Source organism: Syngnathoides biaculeatus, chromosome 12, assembly GCF_019802595.1.
Source record: "Syngnathoides biaculeatus isolate LvHL_M chromosome 12, ASM1980259v1, whole genome shotgun sequence".
NCBI classification, from domain to species: domain Eukaryota; kingdom Metazoa; phylum Chordata; class Actinopteri; order Syngnathiformes; family Syngnathidae; genus Syngnathoides; species Syngnathoides biaculeatus.
Window position 1 is genome coordinate 28653527 of NC_084651.1, and position 21646 is coordinate 28675172.

Consider the following 21646-nt stretch of genomic DNA (forward strand, 5'->3'; position numbering starts at 1 on the left):
TATCGTATACATTCAAGGTTTTATCTACCGATAGAACGACTATTGTTAATGTACAAATGACATGATGAAATGAAGAATATATAAGAAATTCTTACATTGAAACTCCTGGTAGGGTGGATGACTCTGACCTCACACCTCCTGAGCAACGGACAGACACCCCCCACCTTCTGAATAACAGTCACAACACACCCACTCATATTAATTTTTTTTTAAGTTATCCGATTTTGGCACCTCTTTTTTTGGGAGGATGTCAAAAATCTTGAAAAAACAAAAAGTGGCACGCCCGCTTCAGAGTCATGGCACCCCAGTCCATTCACAGCTACACTCACACCCACATCTGTGTGACCAGCCCTCCCACTCAACCACAGAAGGGAGAGGGACAGGATACAAAAGGTATGATCAGTTTTTCTTGAGTGAATATTTTCATAACCAGATAGACTCTGAACATGAGCAGCTCATCGTGTTTTCAACTAAACTGACGCCATCTTCTTTTCCTCACCGGAGACCACCTCACACGTGACCCTACGAACGAACTCAACAAAACCTGCGGACGGTAGATGTATCTCACGGTATGACCTCTGAGACTTTCCATTTTATAAAACCCATATATGTCATATGTCATTTTTTTTGGCAGACCCCCCCCCCCCAGCGAGTGACAAATATGAAAATACCGGCTGCGTGAGGCCAGATGATCTCTTCAATTTTCACAGGATGCCTTTAATCTTTTGGACAACAAAAAGGTGTGAAGACCATAAAAATAACAGGTGAGTGATAGAGGTTGTAAATCACTTGACTTTCAAGGAAGATAAAGACAACAGGTGTCATAAAACTTTTATTGCTATCATAAAATGTCATTGACAGGATGCCCATCATTTTTTGGACAACTAAGTGGTGTTAAAACCGTTAAACACAACAGGTGCGTGACAGAGGTCATAAATCACTTGACTTCAAAGGACGATATGATGTCATAGTCATAAATCACTTTTATTACAGGGTCACAAAACAGACGACTTCAAAGGAAACCCTGACACCAGGGGTTATAAATCATCTCTTATCAGGTCATAAATTCCTGAGTGAATTTAGCAGAACTTTCCTACTCTCTCACACCCAATAAAAGTGGTACAAATTTTCAGGGCATCACAGTGAAGGATAAATCACATTTTAAAAAAACAACCAAAAACAAATGTTTTGGAAAGTAAATAGAATGTGTTGATAACATACTAATTTTGTTCCAGGCCTCCTCAAATTTAAAATACAAAATCTTAAAATTGGTTCATCAGCAATCAGCACATGTGAATGTGAAGCAAGTCAGGTGTCGATACTCCTTGCCAGGATGGAGAAGGCAGTCAGGAAATGAAGCCTATTAAAGACATAAAGGGACTGTCATTCTTTCATTGCTGTAGAATATTGGTACGCTTTTGTTGTTGTTACACGAAACAACTTTTGCATATACAGTAATCCCCATTTTTTTGCGGTTAATTGGTACCAGACCCACCCACAAAAAGTGAATAACCCTGAAGTAGGGGTAAATGGCGTTTTTTTTCTCCTTCGTAGGTCCTTGTCGTTTTGCTGGGGATGTCGCATCATACCTGATCAATGTGGCTTCCCGCTACAGTATTGTACTAATGTATGCTAGCATTTATTCATTTACTTATTTATTGCTTCATTGGTCCATGTCATCGAGCCGGGGACAGCCCCTGTAATATAAAGTACAGTAGTGTATTCATGTATGCTGGTGTCTCTATTCATTTATTTGTTTATTTATTTATTTGTTTATTTATTTATTTTGCTTCACCAGTCCATGTTGTCTTGCAGGGGATGCGGCATTATACTGTATCAATGTGACTTCCCGCTACAGTACTGTACTTATGTACGCTGGCAGTTTTTTAAAATACTTTTATTTTATTATTTTCACTTCATTGGTCCATGTTGTTGTGCCAGGGATGGCGCATTAGTACGAAACGATTAAACGATTTATTTGTGTAATACAGCTGGAAATAAGTATTTGAACACCTGAGAAAACCAACGTTAATATTTGGTACAGTAACCTTTGCTTGCAATTACAGAGGCCAAATGTTTCTTGTAGTTTTGCACACACTGCAGGAGTGATTTTTGCCCAGTCCTCCACACAGATCTGCTCTAGATCAGACAGGTTTCTGGGCTGTCGCTGAGAAACACGGAGTTTCAGCTCCCTCCAAAGATTTTCTATTGGATTTAGGTCTGGAGAATGGCTAGGCCACGCAGGAACCTTGATATGCTTCTTACGGAGCCACTCCTCGGCTTTCCTGGCTGTGTGCTTTGGGTCATTATCATGTTGAAAGACCCAGCCACGACCCATCTTCAAAGCTCTGACTGAGAGAAAAAGCTTGTTTCCCAAAATCTCACCATACTTGGCTGCAGTCATCCTCTCGTTAATACAGTGCACTCATCCTGTCCCATGTGCAGAAAAACACCCCCAAATCATAATGCTACCATCGCCATGCTTCACAGTCGTTTAAGCAGGGGAACCTTCCGTTCCATGCATGATTTCAAACCATGATGTCTTAGTGTATTACCAACAGTCACCTTGGAAATGGTGGCCCCAGTTCTTCATTGACCAAGTCCTGTCATGCAGTCCTGGGCGTATTCTTCACCTTTCTTAGGATCATTGAGATCCCACAAGGTGATATCTCCACTCCGATTGAGATTGACCGTTGTTCCAACTGTGGACTTTTTTTCACCAAGCTACTTGGCAATTTCTCTGTAGCCCTTTCCAGCCGTGTGGAGTTGTACAATTTTGTCTCTGGTGTCTTTGGACAGTATTGGTCTTGGCCATGTTACAAGTTTGAGTCTTACTGATTGTATGGGGTGGACATGTGTCTTTATGCAGCTCACGACCTCACACAGGTACATCTGATTCAGGATAATACATGGAGTGGAGGTGGACATTTAATGGCGGACTAACAGGTCTTTGAGGGTCAGAATTCTAGCTGATAGACAGGTGTTCAAATACTTATGTGCAGCTGTATCACACAAATAAATCGTTAAAAAAATCGTACATTTAGATTTCTGGATTTTTCTTTTTTTAGATTATCTCTCTCACAGTGGACATGCACCTATGATGAAAATTTCAGACCCCTCCATGATATCTAAGTGGTAGAACTTGCAATATAGCAGGGTGCTCAAATATTTATTTTCTTCACTGTACACACACACACACACACACACACACACACACGCACATATATATATCCTCCATCCATCCATCCATCCATCCATCCATCCATCCATCCATCGTCTTATCCGCTTATGCTCACAAGGGTCGTGGGGAGTGCTGGAGCCTCTCCCACCTGTCACCGGGCAGGAGGCAGGGTATAAATTGAACTGGTTGCCAGTCAATCACAGGGCACATTCAGAGAGACAACAGTCGCACTCACCATCACACCAAGGGTCAATTTAGAGTGTCCTATTCATGGATGTTTTAGGGATGTGGGAAAAACCGGAGTGCTCAGAGGAAACCCATGCAGGAAATGGGAGAACATGCAGACTTCACACAGGCGGGTGCGGGATTGAACCCGGGACCTCAGAACTGTGAGGCCAACACTTTCTAGCTGAGACACTGTGCCCCCCCCCACCACATGCACACACACACACACACACAAACACATGTTCACACTTTCAGGTTTGTGCAGGTGTCAATGCAATAAACCATCAGGATATCTTGATCTTTACAATTATGTTCAGGCTTTTTCATGTTGTTGTTTTTGGAGTTAAAATGCCAATTGAAGACAACTGATTTGAGTTTGTAGTTTAAATGTCTTTTAATGCAGCCCTATGTGGGCACGAGTCAGTGCAATCTGGCCTGGATTAATGCAGAGGTAACCAACAGAGTCTTCTCCTGACTTTTTTTCGACAACTCTCTCCAATTTGCTGAATCCTTTCCTGGAGTAGCAGGTCTGTGCGCTCTTCAAAGCCTCGTGATGAAGAGGGATGCGAGCTGGTACACAAGTCCGCCTGCGAAAGAGGTGACATCGACTAATGCTTCCGACAATCCATTTTCCGAACCTACGCTCCCTAGCCAACAAAATGGAAGAACTTCAGCTTCTGATTAAGACCTGCAAAGACTTTGGACGTTCTGCGGCTCTGTGCTTCACGGCGACTTGACTTTGTGGACGAGTGCCCTACGCCACATCACATTGGCTTCAACCTCCATCGTGTGGACCGTGTCACTGAGCTAACACAGAAAATGAAAGGCAGTGGAATATGCTTCCATATCAATGAGAAATGGTGCACGGATGTTACAAAGCTCAGCACACACTACCTGGCTTTTAGAGCCACTGTTTTTGAACTGTAACCCATTTTATTCACCACGTGAGTTCATATCTTTCATCTTTGTTGGTGTGTACATTCTGTCTCAAGCTAAAATGAATGCAGCAGTGCTAATGCTCGCCGAAGAGATAAACTAAATTGAGAAAAAACACCCAGATTCACCGCTCATTATCGTAGGAGATTTTAACACAGCTAAATTTCACTACGAACTCCTCAAATATAAGCAGCATGTGAAATGTCCAATGAGGGAAATAATAGTCTAGATCATTGTGATACATCGATCAAAAACGCATACCGTGCAATCCCCCACGCACCCATTGGCTCCTCTGATTACTGTTTGCTGTGCTTAATTCCTATATACAGGCAAGCAATTAAAAATGGGAGGCCTTGAGTAAAATCAGTTAAAAAGTGGACCAACGAGGCAAAATGAGAACTTCAAACCTGCTTTGACTGCACAGACTGGAGTGTCTTTGAAAATTTGGCACACAGCCTAGATGAATTCACGGATATTGTTACCGCGTTTGTTAGTTTGTGTGAGGAGGTGTATGTACCAACAAAAACATTTCGCACATTCAATAACAACAAGCCATTTTTTTCAGCCAGACTTAGACAACTCCGCCAGGATAAAGAGATTGCATACCATAGTGGGGACAAGGCCCTCTAAAATCGCACTAGAAACCAGCTGACTAAATAAATTAACATTCCAACTGGACTCACTGCAGTCTGCCTATTGAGCTAACAGGTCTGCGGATGATGCCGTCAACATGGGTCTGCACTTCATCTTTGAACATCTTGACAGCGAGGGTACTGATGCGAGGATCCTGTTCCTGGACTTCAGCCCTGCGTTGAACACAATCATCCCTGAACTCCTCTCCTCCAAACTTCTACACCTCAGTGTTTTGGCTGTCATCTCCTGGTGGATCTACAACTTCCTGATGGGCAGGACACAGCAGGTGATGCTGGGGGACACCACCTCATCCACGCGCACGATCAGCACTGGGGCACCCCAAGGTTGTGTCCTCTTCCCTCTGATCTTCTCGCTGTACACAAACGACTGCAACTTGTGTCATCCAAGTGTAAAACTCCTGAAGTTTGTAGATGACAGCACGGTCATCGGCCTCATCAAAGACGGCGACGAGTTTGCGTATCGACAGGAAGTGGCGAGACTGGACCTGTAGTGTGGTCAACACAACCTGGCGTTGAACACACTAAAGACTGTGGAGATGATTGTGGGCTTCAAGAGGCATCCTTCACCACAGCTGGCCCTGACGCTGTCCAGTTGTCTTGTGTCAACTGTCGAGACCTTAAAGTTCTTGGGAATTACACTCTCAGATGACCTGAAGTGGTGAACGAACATCAACACCACCCTCAAAAAACGCCAGCAAAGGATGTACTTCTTGCAGCTTCTGAGGAAGCACGGCCTGTCACAAGAGCTGCTGAGACAGTTCGACACAGTGGTTATCCAGGCAGTACTGTGTACCTCCATTGCAGTCTGGTTTGGGGTCGTCACAAAAAAGGAAAAACTCAGACTGCAATGGACAATGAAAACCACTGAATGGATTGTCTGCACCACGCTACCCACTATTGAGGACTTGCATGCAACGCGAACTAGGTCCTGAGCAGGCAGGATCCTTTCGGACCCTCCACATCCTGGCCACCAGCTCTTCCAGCTCCTTCTGTCAGGAAAGAGGTACAGCTAGAAAGGCAAAAGTAGCAGGCATTCGAACAGTGTTTTCCCCCTGCCAATAGAGTCATTAAATTCTTGATCAGTGAGCCTACTATTTTTCTGCCTTGTGCCATGTTAGGACACTCACTCACATCCTGCTGGTCCAATCAGTATTAGTATACATATATATATGTATGTATATATATATATATTTTTTTTTATTTATTATTACTTTTTTAAATATTTTGTAGACTGCACGATTCGTCACTTCAAACCGCTCCCTTTGCACAATTGATGTTAACACACTTATCTCTACAGATTTTACATCTTGCATGTCTTAAAAGGAATAGTTCCTATAAACAGAAATGTCTCTTGTTCTTTGTTCTTGCTGCTATGTTGTTCCTTCTTCTTTGTTCGAATGTCGCACCAGGGCAGCACAGGCTGCCGGAGAAATATTCCTTGTGTGTTTTCACTCACTTGGCCATGAAAGCTGATTCTGATTCTGACTGTGCATCCAAGAGAGCAGGTGGAAAGGTAGTAAGGCTAGAGGTTTAGGAGCAGGTTTTAAATTATTTTACTATAGAGTAGATGGGAAGAGAAAGGGAGTAGGGTTATTTTAAAGGAAGAGCTGGCTAAGAATGTCTTGAAGGTGAAAAGAAAATCAGATTGAGTGATGAGGCTGAAATTTGAAATTGAAGGTGTTATGTATATGTGATGTAGGATGTGACCTAGAGTGTGAAAAAGACATTCTGGAAGTAACTAGATGAAGTAGTTCTGAGCATCCCGCACACAGAGGGAGTTGTGATTGGTACAGAGTGTAATGGACATGTTGGTAAAGGAAACCCGGGCGATGAAGAAGTGATGGGTAAATTGGGCATCCAGGAAAGGAGGGACAGATGGTGGTGGAGTTTAAAAAAACGATGGAAATGGCTGTATTGAACACTTTTTTCCAGAAGAGGCAGGAACATAGGGTGACCTACAAGAGCGGAGGTAGAGGTGGATTATATTTTGTGCAGATGAAGTAATCTGAAGGAGGTTACTGACTGTAAGGTAGTGGTAGGGGAGAGTGTAGCTCGACAGCATAGGATGGTGTTGTTTAGGATGACTATGGTGGAGGGTAGGAAGATTAAGAAGACAAAAGTAGAGCAGAGAGCCATATGTTGGAAGCTGACAGAGGAAGAATGTTGTGTGGGCTTTCAGAAAGAGGTGAGACAGGCTTTCGGTGAACAGGTGGAGTTTCCAGAAGAAAATGAGAGAGAAAGAAGAGAAGAAGAGGCAAGTGTGAAGGACCACGGAGTGGCAATGATTAGTAAGGGTGTGGTGGAGACATATGTTAGAATAGTTCAGGACATGTATGACGGCAGTAGAACAATGGTGAGGTGTCCCGTAGGTGTGACAGAAGAATTTAAGGTAGAGGTGTGACTGCCATCAGGGATCCGCTGTGAGCCCCTTACTGTTTGGTGTGGTAATGGATAGGCTCACAGATGAGGTTAGACTGGAATCCCCTTGGACCATGATGTTTGCAGATGATATTGTGATATGCAGTGAAAGGAGGAAGCAGGTGGAGGAATAATTAGAAAGATGGAGGCATGCATTGGAAAGGAGAGGAATTAAGATTATCCAAAGTCAAACGGAATATTTGTGCGTGAATGAGAAGGGTCGAGAAGGAAGAGTAAGGCTCCAGTGAGAAGAGACAGCGAGGGTGGACAACTTCAAATACTTACAGTCAACAATCCAGAGCAATGGTGAGTTTGGTAAGAAAGTGAAGAAGCAGGTCCAAGCAGGTTGGAAAAGGTGGCGGAAGGTGTCTGGTGTGTAATGTAACAGAAGAGTCTCTACTCGGCTGAGAGGCAAAATTTATAAAACAGTGGTGAGGCCGCCCATGATGTACGGATTAGAGATGGTGGCACTGAAGAGACAATAGGAAGAAGAGCTGGAGGTGACAGAAATGAAGATGTTGAGGTTGTCTCTAGGAGGGAGCAGGTTGGATAGGATTAGAAATGAGCTCGTTTGAGTGACAGCCAAAGTTGGATGTTTTGGAGACAAGGTTCGAGAGAGCAGACTTCGATGGTTTGGACATGTCCAGAGGTGAGAGAGTGAGTACACTGGTAGAAGGGTGCTGAGGATGGAACTGCCAGGCAAAAGAGTGAGAGGAAGATAAAAAAAAAAAAGGTTGATGGATGTTGTGAGGGAAGACATGAGGGCACTTGGTGTTAGAGAGGAAGATACATGAGATAGGCTTGGATGGAAAAAGGTTACACGCTGTGGCGACCCCTAACGGAAAAAAAAGAAGTTTAAATGTGTTTTTTCTGGGCACTCTGGTTTTCTCCCACATCCCAAGAACATGCATTAATTGAAGACTCTAAATTACCCTTAGGTGTGATTGTGAGTGTGACTGTTGTCTGTCTCTGTGTGCCCTCCTATTGGCAGGCAACCAGGTAAGGGTGTACCCTGCTTCCTCCCCGATGATAGCTGGGACAGGCTCCAGCACTCCCGCAACCCTTGTGGGGTTAAACGGCTCAGAAAATTCATGGATGGATAGTTTAAATGCAACATACATTTTACATGAGCATTTTTGTTCAGAGGAAATGATGGGCCCTACTTCTACTCCATTACAATGAGCTACATTTACCTCGCTGCCTTTATCTTTGTAACAACCATTACATTTATTCTATATGTTTTGGTTTGTCAGACTTCCAAGTGGAGCACTGTTACGAGACTCTGTTTTACCAATAATACAACCAAACATCGAGGAGCCTCTACGAGCTAGCTTGAGTGACGTAATATATCCCCTGCATTAGTCCTTTTGAGGGTTGGAGCACATGACTGGTTTGGAATTGACCAATCACGATTGTCTTTGCATCTGCAAAGTTTTAGAGTTAACTGTGTTGTTTATAACTGACTTTAATGGAATCCCACTTTATATATAAATCATAAAGTGGACATTTGTGGTGATAATAACAATATAGCCACAAAAATGGTTAATTTGTGACAGGTCAATAATGTAATGTCATCTTAAGTAGACATCTCCATGAAATGACATGGAGGAACGATTGTCTTATTTCTCTGAAACATTCCTACCTCGTCCTGCATTGCAGCTATGTCAATATCCTGCCACCTTGATGGAATATCTGATGGGAGGAGCTCACATGTAAAATGATTTAGGAGCTAGAACCTAGATGGTTGCAAATATAGACATAACATTCACCTAGTCTCCGTGGCCTCGCACAGAAGTAACATTTTCAAAGTGACTATTTTTCATGAAACGTGGTAAAACCAACATAGAAAATAACAACTATGTAAACCTATCCTGAGCCTCTTGTGCTGTTTCTTGAGTTTAAACAAAGAAAGTTCAAGTTCCTGTGAAGATTGAATAAAAATGTCACAGATTTCATGCACCGCAGAAAAGGGTGTTGTGAACAAGCCTGACAAACTTGAGAAAAAGAAATACACCGGTACCTCTACTAACGAGCGTCTCTACAAATAAAAAATTCAGGTTACGAAATGCCTTCTCGGAAAAATATTGTCTCGAGTTACGAAGGAAAATTCAGGATACAGAAGGCAAAAATATGTGTTGGATTCATAGCCCCCAAATTCCATGAAACGTAAACATTCTGTATCTTATTTGGAAAGTGGTGTGTGATCTGGCAAGGACCAGACCACACACGTGGCAATATATCTGGACTGTAATTAACAAGACGAGAAGCAGGTGCGCACCGAGTCAAGGCAAGACACACCCATGACAGTACCCAAAAATGGCCGCATTTACACACACACACACACACATATATATATATATATATATATATATATATATATATATTGCTGTTATTGTGTTGTGTTATTAATGTTTTATCTCTTTGTTTTCAAATGCTTTTAATAATGTAAAGCACATTGAGTTACCTCGTGTATGAAATGCGCTATACAAAAAAAATTGGTTTAATTTGTTTTACGGTAATATTGCTTAGTCCTTGATAGGTGATGCAGGGCTTTTCTCCACGAAGAAGAAGCCCTCCTCAGCCAGTGACGACGAGGGCCTGATGAGTCCTGCACCCAGCGACTCCTCCACATATTCCCTCATGGCGTGATGTTCCGGACCTGACAGAGAATAAAGTCTCCCACGAAGAAATGAGTAGCCGGGCAACAAGTCTATTGCGCAGTCATACGGTCTGTGCAGAGGAAGCGACTTGGCCTTGTATTTGGAAAACACTTCCTTAAGGTCATGGTAACAGGAGGGCACTAAGGACAAGTCCAGCAGCATCTTTCCCCTCCGTCCTCTGGGATGAGAGGCACGTAAGTGTTCACTTCGCTCCCCAAGACCTGATCTGACAGGCGGACCAGCCAATATGGGGGTTATGCAGTCTCAGCCTGGACCCCCCAAGATAATATTATGGTTCTTAGCATGAAAACATGAAAGCTTATGTGTTTCGAATATGAATCCGGCAATATCACCATAAGAGTCCGAGTGCGGTCGGTTATTTTGCCGAGGAAACTGCCATTAGCCACGTATCCGTTACGGGAGCGCTATACCTCAAAGGTCCTTAGACGCAGACTTTTGATGAGATGTAAATTAAGAAGATTGGCATCCGAACCTGAATCAATAAATCCAGTTGACATGCGATGCTGTCCTCCTGAAAATAGGGTTACCAAAGGAAGCGCTTGGACAGGGCTGTCTTGGATGTGGTTGAGTCTCACCGTAGTTGGAGCTCGTAGCGAGGTTCTCACTGGTTTGACCAGGCAGTCTGGCCACGGTGGACCCGACTGCCCGCAGTAGAAGCAGAATCCTTCCCACAGGAGTCGTTGAAATTTCTTGGGTGATAGGCAGAGGCGGCCCAGCTGAACGGGCTCCTCCGCATCGGCAGATGCACATTGAGGAGCGTTGGTGTCTCCAATGCGTGGAAGTGTATTCCACCGCCGGGCGTTGTCCTGCTCCCGTCCATGAGCTTCTTGTCTGTTTTCAAGGTGAGAGCTATAAGAGAGTCAAGGTCACCCGGTACGTCTAGCAGGATCAACCAATCCTTTATGGTGGGGGACACCCCTTGAACAAAGGTATCTAAGAGCGCCCTGTCGTTCCACTGGCTCTCAGCTGCTAGAATGCGGAACTCAATGGCGTAGTCAGAGGCCCTGCGCTTGCCCTGCCGTAGTGTGATCAAAGCGTTTGCTGCCTCCCGTTCAGGGGTCGCATATTGGAGCATAGACGTCACGAAGGACGCCCACTTCCGACACGTGTCCACGTCGTGGCTGCACTTCGTGGTCGCCCACGCTTCTGCGCAACCTGTCAGTTGGGAAATGACGAAAATGATCTTGGCTGTGTCAGAGGGAAAGGCAACTGCCTGTAGCTCGAAGTGGAGCGCTCACTGCGTGATGAATGGTTTGATATTACCAGTTGCCTGAGAAACGCTCCAGACGAGAAAGCGGTGAGCAGACACCTGTAAATGCGCTGGGGACCAGCAAAGGGACTGACTCATGGAGACGGAAGGATTACGTGGCCGCTACCAGCGCGCTCTTGGAAATGATTCGGGCAGGGAACTAAGCCGGGCCATTACCTCCCGCAACATGTTTCCCTGCTGTTCCAACTGGCGAGCGAAAGTCTGGAAATATTCTTCATGTTTGGCAAGGCGGCATCCTTGAACCTGGGGAGCGTGGTGCACCAGATCTGAGTCAGCTGTGACCATGTCTTGGCCAGATCGTTCTGTCATGACCAGAACATGAGGCTGAACCCAAAATCCATGACTCACGAGAACAGGTACAGTTCAGGGAGCGTATTTATCCAGTTCAAGGTCAGTACACAGGAAGGCAGTCCAAACAAGCAGCAGTCTCAGAATCTCAAGGCAGATCACAATGATTACTTTTCTGGAGCGTCCTGTCACCAGTATGTGTCATGAAGAACCAATCAGCACAATTGAGTTGTGGTAGTCTACATTCAGAAAGGAAAAGTAAGTGGGCTTCCTGAAGTAATTTATTGATGAGTACGTTTTGAGTGAATTCTTCACTAATTTGTTTACCACATGTATACTGATAGCTTTTTAAAATCTATAAGTGTCAGTTTTGAATGGAACAGTTTTCAGAAATTCAAGAGACTGGATCCTTCAATAGGGATCACAAGCATCAGTGTCAACTGAGATATTGCTTCCATGATATTCAGAATGAATTGTGTTACATGTTAATTTAGACTAAAATCCCCTTTGCTCAAACCAGCAAAATGTGACAAAGCAGTTGTATTGGCTTTAAACAATTTAATCACACACACAACAATACAACACAAACAAAATAAAACAACGGAAACAAAATAAAAGCTCAAAGACCTGGTAGTCGAGCTAAACGACGAATAGTCATCAAAGTTGAACTAATGTTCCCAAACAGCCCAATGTTCTTTCCAGCGAATATTCCAAGTGAACGAATGTTCCAGAAATGTCCAAAGATGAAAGGCAGAAGGCGTCCATGTACTTGTTCACATCAGCGGTGCGGTGGTAAGTAGCACCGTTGACGTTCTTTCTCTTCCTTATATAGGTACTCCTCTTTTTAATACTTTTTTTTTTAAATTCTAGACACAACAGAAATGAAATAAATTAGCATCAAATTCAGTCTCAATATTTTGTTCGAAATGTCGCTTAGATTCGGCAAGTTCTGGTTCTCTCTAGAATCTAACATCATGTCCAGGCAACATTTAGCCAGAGAGTGAAAAAGCTAGCAAAGATGGTGAGGACGTGTCTTGCATACGGAGTCAGCTTACATGAATGGACGAAAATACAGATATATAAGATATGGACCAGGTTTGTGAAGACAAACTGGGAGCATTGGCATTACAAGTCAAAGTCGACAGTATTGGGTTCCAAGCATTTCACTGAGGACTGCTTTGAAAACCCCATACAGCGTTCACTTGGCTTTGTTAGCAAGTAAGTACGTCTTTGTTCAATTATGTCCGTGTTCAATTGTTTAGTATTGACAAGTATCTACCTCGTTTTAAATGTAAGTACAATATGATGTATAGGAGGTGACGAAATTTGAACACTGTATAAAGTTAGTGTACTGTTGATGCTGAGGTCTTCCTCAAATTCGACAACGGCAGTGTGTGCTCACATGTGTTCGGTGCATTATTATACAGGCTAAATGCATGTAAATAACATGAAGAATATGCTATATACAATGGACATTACTCTGATCTGACAAAATATTCCAAATTGAAAATATGAATGAAATGTTTTTTGTTTTATCTTGCAGAAAGCCAATGTTACTACCGTGTGCCTGTCCAACTATCCAATCGTGCCTTTCACCAGACAATGAGAATTGTAAATGTAAACCCTAAAGACGAGCTCATGAAAAACAAAATGTTGAAATGTTAGCAGTGGCAAGTTCCCTGAAGTTTAGATTATTTGCTTGTTTTTCAGAATACTGTTCCTAAAACTGTTTATGTATAATTCACTTGATTATTACTGCCATGGTCATAGCCACAATTGTCAGTTTAAACCCATTATCAGAACTTGTGTATCTGATGTTGGGTCCAGTGAGTAAGGGGAGTTGGCAGATATCATTGAAAGTGCGTAGTTGAGTAAAGTGTTGAAGCTATCTCCACTGGGACAGACCTCCAGTATCGGGGGACACCACAGTGTTTTGAACCACTTTGCTCCCAAGATGTATCACTTTGGATAACTGGTAAATGACAATTCCTGAATTAGTCTGTAAGACATGAAAGGTTATGTTAGGACAGCAACCTGCGCTAATACCTGGTTCCAGGAACTGCCTTAAATGGAGTTGTTTTTCCAGCAGGCTTCAGCCTTGTGTGACTTGCCAAAACAGAGTTGTTTTTTTTGCAGGCACCTGCCTTCAGTGTCCAGTCACAACATCTCCGTTTCTCAGAAGACTCAACGGCCTTGGGTGTCTCGTTAAATTAGCTAGATCCTGTTTTGAGACTTGTCCGCCAACGGCAGCTTTCCAACATTGCCTATATAATCTTTGTTCTGCACACACACACACACGCACACACACACGCACACACACATGCACACACACACACACAAACTCAGTGTTGGACCACAGCCTTTGTCTGTCTCAGATTCTGTGTCACAGAGCGTTCTGTTCATTAAACTTTGAAGTGTTTGTCACATTTCACGCCTCTGGAGTCCAGTTATTGACCAAACCTGGAATTGGACGAACACACGGAAGGACCCCAAAAGGACCTCCTTCCAACAATTGATGACCCCAACGTGATTCAGAACCATCCATTGGATCGACAGGCAGAAATTCTGGTGCGCCACGATTGACAAGGGAAGAAGAACTTTATCTTCTAATTTCTGTCAGTCGGCCAGTGTGTGGAAAGGTTTCACTTCCTATTCTTTGAAATTGAATAAGAGGTTGTGAAAAGTGATGTTATGGCCAGAAAGTAAAGAGAATAAAAGAGGGGAAAAAAAGAGAAACGGAGAAATAACCAATACATTAAGTGTTGTAATTAGCAAAAAGAGAAGGCGGATTCGCTCTCCTAGTGAGTTTTAGAATCAATAAGTCCTGTTTTGTGTTAAAAAGTGGTATCGTTCCCTTACAGAATCTGAGCTACCACAATTTCCTCAAACCAACAACTCCTTAATGTGTGTGGATTAAACTGTCGGGAACAGAGAAAAAGTAACCTGTCAGGGACAGAGAGAAGCGGTAAACTGTCGGGGACAGAGACAAATCACACCGGATACATTTCGTTCTAGTAAAGAATCATAGAAACAGTAATTCCTAATTTTGCGAGTCAACATCATTCTTCAGAAGAATCTTAGATGTCTGGAAATTCCTCACGTTACGGTGTGAAATAGCTAAGAAAAATGCACAAACTCACGTACCGGTGTTAAAAAAAAAAAAAGATTTGGATCCATGATACAATAATAATATAAATAAAATATATAAATAATAAACTAATAAGAAGAAGAAATAATATAATAGTACAACAATTAAAGTAGTCGACTCTGCGTAACCAATTGATCACTGATTTTGTAGAATGGACGGGGAATCTGACAGACAAAAACAATGATTTGATTTACATGTCATCCCCAATGACGATCACAAAATTCCACTTGGTGACCAAGTAAAAAATGTATGCAAAATATGTGTGGAAGGTCTTCCTGAGCATCAGAGAGAAAGTAATAAAAAAAAGTGTGTGAGTGGATCGAGGAATGTTTGTATGAATGACTGGCTTCTGACTTTGATGTCTTCAGCGTCATTGGTCATGTTGATGAAAGAAGTGGGAAAGTGTTGTGTGGTGAAAAAGGAAAAACTTGAGAGTGATGTTAAAAAAAAATCAGCGGGCACTCCAAGTCCGATATCAATACAAGATTCCTAGTCAATTACAGGCTACAACGCACAAAAATAGCATTTTGTGCAAGAAAAACTTGGCACTTAGTAATTTCTGAATTTAACAAATATTATTCAGCGCAATGTTTATTTATCACACTCAAAAGAGTTCAAACTTATGCATTCCAAAAAAAATTAAAAATAAATCATGGTCGAGCCAATTTGTCACCTTTGGATGTACCTTTATTTTCTTGTAACATCTCAATCATTGTGCATGTCAGATCATGGTGTGGATTAATGATTTTACGATACAAACAATATTCTTGTATGTGATGAGGAATTATGAGAGAGACAAAAATGGTTTACCTATTGATTAACTGACTACTTTAAATCTCATGGTTGAAAAAAACGTCACTTTCGTGGCTGTACGTATATGTACTTGAAATATAACATCGATTTTAAAGTCCAAACACACAAAAAAAAACAAGTTGTCTGTAAGAAGCGTAAGAGTCATTGAAAAGGGTGTCATGTATGCTGGAAAAGGCTAGATTGTTAAGGATGTTTCAGTGAAGGTTGCGAGAAAGCAATTGTCTTTGTGTTGGGAGAAGCCAAGCTACCTGTCACACACATTCCGCCACCTTATTCTACCGCAGCAGAATTGCTGTATTCCGAATGTAATAAAATGTTGAAAATTTGCATCCGATTTGACGTGTCCGGTAAAGACCGTGTTGAGTGGAGAGTGGGGGGTGGCTTTGCTGTGTGATTGGGATGAAATTAGAGACACAATCCCCCAATTGTGAGCCCCTGACTCATTACACAATAATGTTGCCATGGCTCTCAGGGCTGGTGTCGCCACGTCAATAAGTCACTTGCAAGACACTGTTATGATTTATTACTCACAAACTATTCACTCCACCTGATTTGAGATTGTTGTTACAGGAACTCCCTCCGATGTAAAGTGGGGGGCGAAATGGCTCAGGGCTGTTCAACGTAATACAACTGGGGAAATTTTGACTGCTGGTGATTTGAAAATGCTGATGACACATGCGACCCCCCTCTCTCAGCTGCTCGACGTCTTGACTCCACTGTCGGAAGCCTCCTTGAAGCTGACTTTGCTAACATACTCAGTGCTTTGGATGCATTGTTTCCCCTCCCTGAGATTGTACCGTCCGACCTGGTCTTTGCTCCAAAATCTAATCAGAATGCTGATTCCTTTATTGACCGTGCTTTGGTTGACTTTGCTCAGCGAACCGGGCACCAGCCCACTGACTCATTTGAAATTTTATTTGAGGAAACACACTAAAGAAATTGACAAAAAAGTAGAAAAACGTAAAAATGCTGAATCAAAATTGGCCATGTTACAAACTTTACAGAAACAAAAGGATACCGAGGTCCAATTTCAAACTCCTCACGTGCCTAACAGTGGCGAGTGTCATGTCCATCAGTCCGACCCCATCACTGCGCAAGGTGTCTATTTCTGTTCTTGCAACCCCACCGACGAACAGCAGCGCTACATTGAACGGCTAGCCACCTGGGGAGCGTGCTTCAACTGTGGAAAAATGGGACATTGGGCTCGTGACTGCCGCGCACCACAGCTCCCTCAACACTGGGCCAACAGAGGAAGTGGCAGAGGACAGTATGGTGGGCGGGGCCGTGATGGCTGTCGTCACCAAGATCCACTTGAAGCTCCACCCATAGATCCATCTCCACAGTCACCACAGGTTCCCCCACCCATCCAGCTGGCGCCACCTTCTGGCAAATACATGCAACCACCGAACCAGCAGTATTTGCCGCTACCTCCTGGCCAATACATGCAGCCCGATGGACTTTTTCTACAGTTTCTGGATGGAAACACTTTCCACTGCTCTATGAAAAATGAGTATTCTGATACCCAATTTCTACATTTGATTTAAAAAAACCCTGACATCCGCCATTGTTGCCCCCGCCTCTGCTGACATCTCTTGGGCACATGTGGACATTGAATCAGAAGAATGGCAAGGGGCAGAACAATTCTGGACATTATGGCTGCCATGGATTCAACACCTTCACGCTTATGACATGGTTTGTGATTGTATGCACTGCAGTCTATATTATGACAGGCGTGGGGACAAGGTTTATGCAGATTCATTTCAAAACATCGACGGCGATGTTTGGCAATTGAACATCGCCGATTTATTTGTGGGGAAACCTGGAGTGGAATTCAACACTTCAGTGAGTGATGAACAATTAAAATGGTACATGATGGCTTACCCACCCAACCCAACCATGCCTCCATGCCACACGCATATTTCTGAGATGGTGTCTCCTCCACATTCGGCCAGAGATCTTGGCCCTTTTGTCAGTGAATGCACGATGGCTACCGATTGGCAACCAACGGTATCCGATGTGTTGTTGCATTCTCCATTGCTTGATGCATATTGGATTCAATCTAACGCATTTCACCCATTTTTCATTTTGGAGCATTGCCTATTGGACGGACACCATGGTCGAGAAACAATTGACAGTGATTTGGCTCCACTGGAATTGGCTGATATGCCTGACACTTTTTGATCTACCGATCCCACCAATGTGGGCCTCTGGGACGTGACTCCAGTCACGTATCAAATGACACCCGACCCGATTTATGTTCCACAATACCCAATCAAGAAGCAGGGTTTGATTGGCATTACCAACACTATTAATGGATTGATAAAAGCTGGAGTGTTGTGTAAAATTCCACACTCCCAAAACAACACACCAATTTTGCCGGTCGAAAAACGAAACACTGGTAAATTCCGAATGATGCATGATTTGCGTTCCATCAATGCAGCTGTCACTACACCCACGCTACCTGTTCCTAATCCCCACTCCACCCTTTCCCAAATTTCCCCCTCCCACATTCATTTCACTTGCATTGATTTGGCAAATGGCTTTTTTTTGCACCCCATTGGATCCAAGCATGCAGAAATATTTTGCGTTCACATGGAATGGCCAATGTTATTCATACACTGGTCTTCCACAAGGGTTTGTGTTGCCTATTTGAAACAATTGTTGGTTCCTTTGCAGCTTCTGGACGGAGTACTGCTGGTACAATATGTTGATGACATTTTGCTTGCTACTCCTTCTGAAATAACTTGCACTGACGCCACCCGCTCACTTTTGGCACATTTGGCCACGGCTTGAAGTGTTCAAAAAGCAAGCTTCAAATTGCCCGCCCTCTAGTTTCATTCTTGGGCTGCCTTATTTCACGACAAGGTACAGCCATGTCTCCTTCTCACAAGGACGACATTCTACACCATCCACAGCCTACAAACGTCAAATCAATGGTCACCTTTTTAGGCTTGTGCAATTACTCACGACACCATGTTCCTGATTTCACAGAGTTAACACTCACTGCATGCACTTGTCAATGAATAGGGGATGAGAAACTTTGCTTATATGCCTCCACCCCACTTGAAAAATACGAGCAAAGACATCCAGTATGCGCAGCATTCGCATCCGCCCTGGCCCGACTTGTACAAAAAACATCACACACAGTTTTCCACCTGCCATTGACCACCCGAACATCACACAGGATGGTTCAATATGTTACGAGCAAAACATTTACACTGACTCCGCCTATGCCTATGTGGTAATCTATACTGCGCTTTCAGAGTGGCAAAGGAACGACTTTCTCATTGCCACAGGGCTCCAATAAAACATCAACAAGACATTTTGGCGCTCAGGGACGCACTCATATTATCTAAGGCTGTAGCTATTGTTAAATGCCAAGGGCATTCCAAAGGCACCGACATCCTCACACAGGGATATGCAGCCGCAGACAAAGCTGCAAATGAGGTGGCTGGGTATCTCCCAACCTTACAAATGACAGTCAGTGAAGAGGAGCTCAAAGCCAGAGAGGGGGTGAGCATGGTCACGGTTAGGGCGTGGCAGCAGCAGGCCATCCCAGAGGAAAAGAGTCCATGGAGGTCGAAGGGGGGAACGAAGAATGAGGATGGTGTGTGGACGAAAGATGGTAAGTGTATCCCGCTGTAAAAACAATTGAAGCAGCTAATAAGTGAAGCCCATGGACTGTACCATGTGGGAGTGGAAGAGACGCTAAGGACACTTAGCACGTGGTGGCACCCGTTCATGAGAACCATTGTTAAAAGAGAACTACAGGACTGCAGTGTATGTAGCAGATTTAATAGGATGCCTGCTACCAAGCAGGGCGGTCACGATCCGGAAGTGACTGCCCCTGGCCAGGTGGTGTCAATGGATTTCACTGACATGATTAAATCTTTCTTGTCATAGTGGACGCCTTCTCTGGCTGGCATGAGGCATATCCCTGCAGATCTGAAACAGCAACTATCGTGGTCAAACATCTAGTCAATCATTACATTCCTTCCCATGCGTTCCCGAAAAAGATAAGATCAGACAATGGAATCCATTTAAAAAGCAAACATCTACAAGATGTTGAAAGACCACTGGGATTAAAACATACGTTTGGTTGTGTGTACCACCCCCAATCCCAAGGCCAAGTTGAAGGCATGAACCAAAACATCAAAGAAAAATTAGCAAAGGCATTGGCCTCATCCAAATTCAATTGGGTACAAGCACTTCCATTTGCTCTAATGAACGTTCAAATGTCTCTAAATTAATCAAAAGGGTGGACACCCATTGAGTGCCATACCAACTGACTGTTCCCAGCGCCTTCAAGTCCTTTATCAGAACGACCAGTTGAAGGGCCACCCCAGCTAAAACAATTAACATTTGAGTTTTCACATCTCACCCAAAAAAAAACGATGCTCCCCGTGTGCTTAATGATTGTGTTTTTGTATGGCTCAAGGTCCTGAAGCGGAAGTTGTCTGACCGGTGGGACGGTCCCTACAAGGTGGTGGAACAAACTTCATCAGCTATTCGATTGGAGGGAAAAGGGGACACGTGGTACCATCTTTCATTGACCTGCCCTGCTTGTACCCAGAGCAGACAGGCTCTTGCCCTCCCCGATTCCGCCCCCACGTCAATAGTCCCTGCCCCTATCCCGCCTGCTGTGCTCTGACCTTGACTCCTGTCACCATCTGACCTCCACACACACTAACCCAAACATGCCACATTTCATTAAGAAAATGCACCCCACGCTTTTCCCTTTTTTGTTGCTGGCCATTGTCACACGCTCAACCGCGAAAGACAATTGCCGCACTCCTGTCAATCTACCTTTATTGATCTAAGTTGTTGAGTTCTTTCGAACTCAAAAGGGGGATGCTAAAATTTCACTATTGGGTTATCGTTAAGGCTTTCATTACCAGATTGTAGAAATTTGATTTTTTTTGCCAAATCAAATTTTCGTGCTTTGTTGTGTTGGACTCTGTGTAGTCCAAAAGGGAGACTGAAACGTTATGTTAGGACAGCAACCTGCACTAGTACCTTGTTCCAGGAACTGCCTTAAATGGAGTTGTTTTTTCCAGCAGGCTTCAGCCTTGTGCGACTAGCCAAAACAGAGTTGTTTTTTTCACAGGCACCTGCCTTGAGTGCCCAGTCACAATGGAGGTGTTTCTCAGCAGAATCAACGGCCTTGGGTGTCTAGTCACATCAGTTAGATCCTGTTTTGAGACTTGTCCGCCAATGGCAGCATTCCAACATTGCCCATATAATCTTTGTTCTGCTTTCACTCACTCACACACGTGCACGCATGCATGCGCACACACACACACGCACACACACACGCACACACACTCACTCGGTGTCGGACCACAGACTTTGCCTGTTGTGTGTCACAGAGTGCTCTGTTCATTAAACTTCGAAGTGTTTGTCACATTTCACGCCTCTGGAGTCCAGTTATTGAGTGAACTTAGAATTGGATCAACACGCGGAAGGACCCCAAAAGGAACTCCTTCCAACAGCCATCAGTTAACTTTCAATTTCGTGTTTGATAGATTACGCTTAGCAGCACTTCATTTCAACGAGAATGCTCAATGGGCTCAAGTAAAAGACAAATCTGTCAGTTTGACGTTCAACATAACCTTTCCAAATGCAAAACAAGAGCATCACACAGTGAAGAAGAAGAATGCAGGATTGTACATTAGGTGAGGCCCTCCCTCAAGCCCACAAAAAAAAAAGCACAACGACACTAAGAAAAACCTTATCAAAGTATAATATTGTAAGGAGGCTCCACCACTCCCCGCAACCCTTGTGAGGATAAGACTCGGAAAATGGATGTATGGATGGATATTAAAAATAAACCCTCAGATGAATTACAGTTGATGCAGACAATTTAAGGAATAGTTAATTATGAAATTCCCTTTTAGGTCACTTTCCAGGTAAATGAAAAGGGTGATCTGTGCATATGGTTTTCGAAGACTGACAAGCTGAATGGCCTTTGTGTCCCAGGCACTTGGACCACCTCTGAGTAGTCTGGGCACAAAAGAATGTACAGTCCTTCTG

General features: G+C 43.5%; 1 protein-coding gene across 1 annotated transcript in view; it reads right to left on the reverse strand.

Moving 5' to 3' along the window:
- Positions 1–1236: 1236 nt before the first annotated feature.
- galm (galactose mutarotase) overlaps positions 1237–21646 on the reverse strand; it is a 108021-nt gene continuing 87611 nt past the window's right edge. Inside the window, exon 5 of the mRNA XM_061837420.1 lies at positions 1237–1360. Within this exon, the coding sequence (XP_061693404.1) occupies positions 1347–1360 (14 nt within the window). The 3' untranslated portion in view covers positions 1237–1346. The remainder of the gene's footprint in view (positions 1361–21646) is intronic.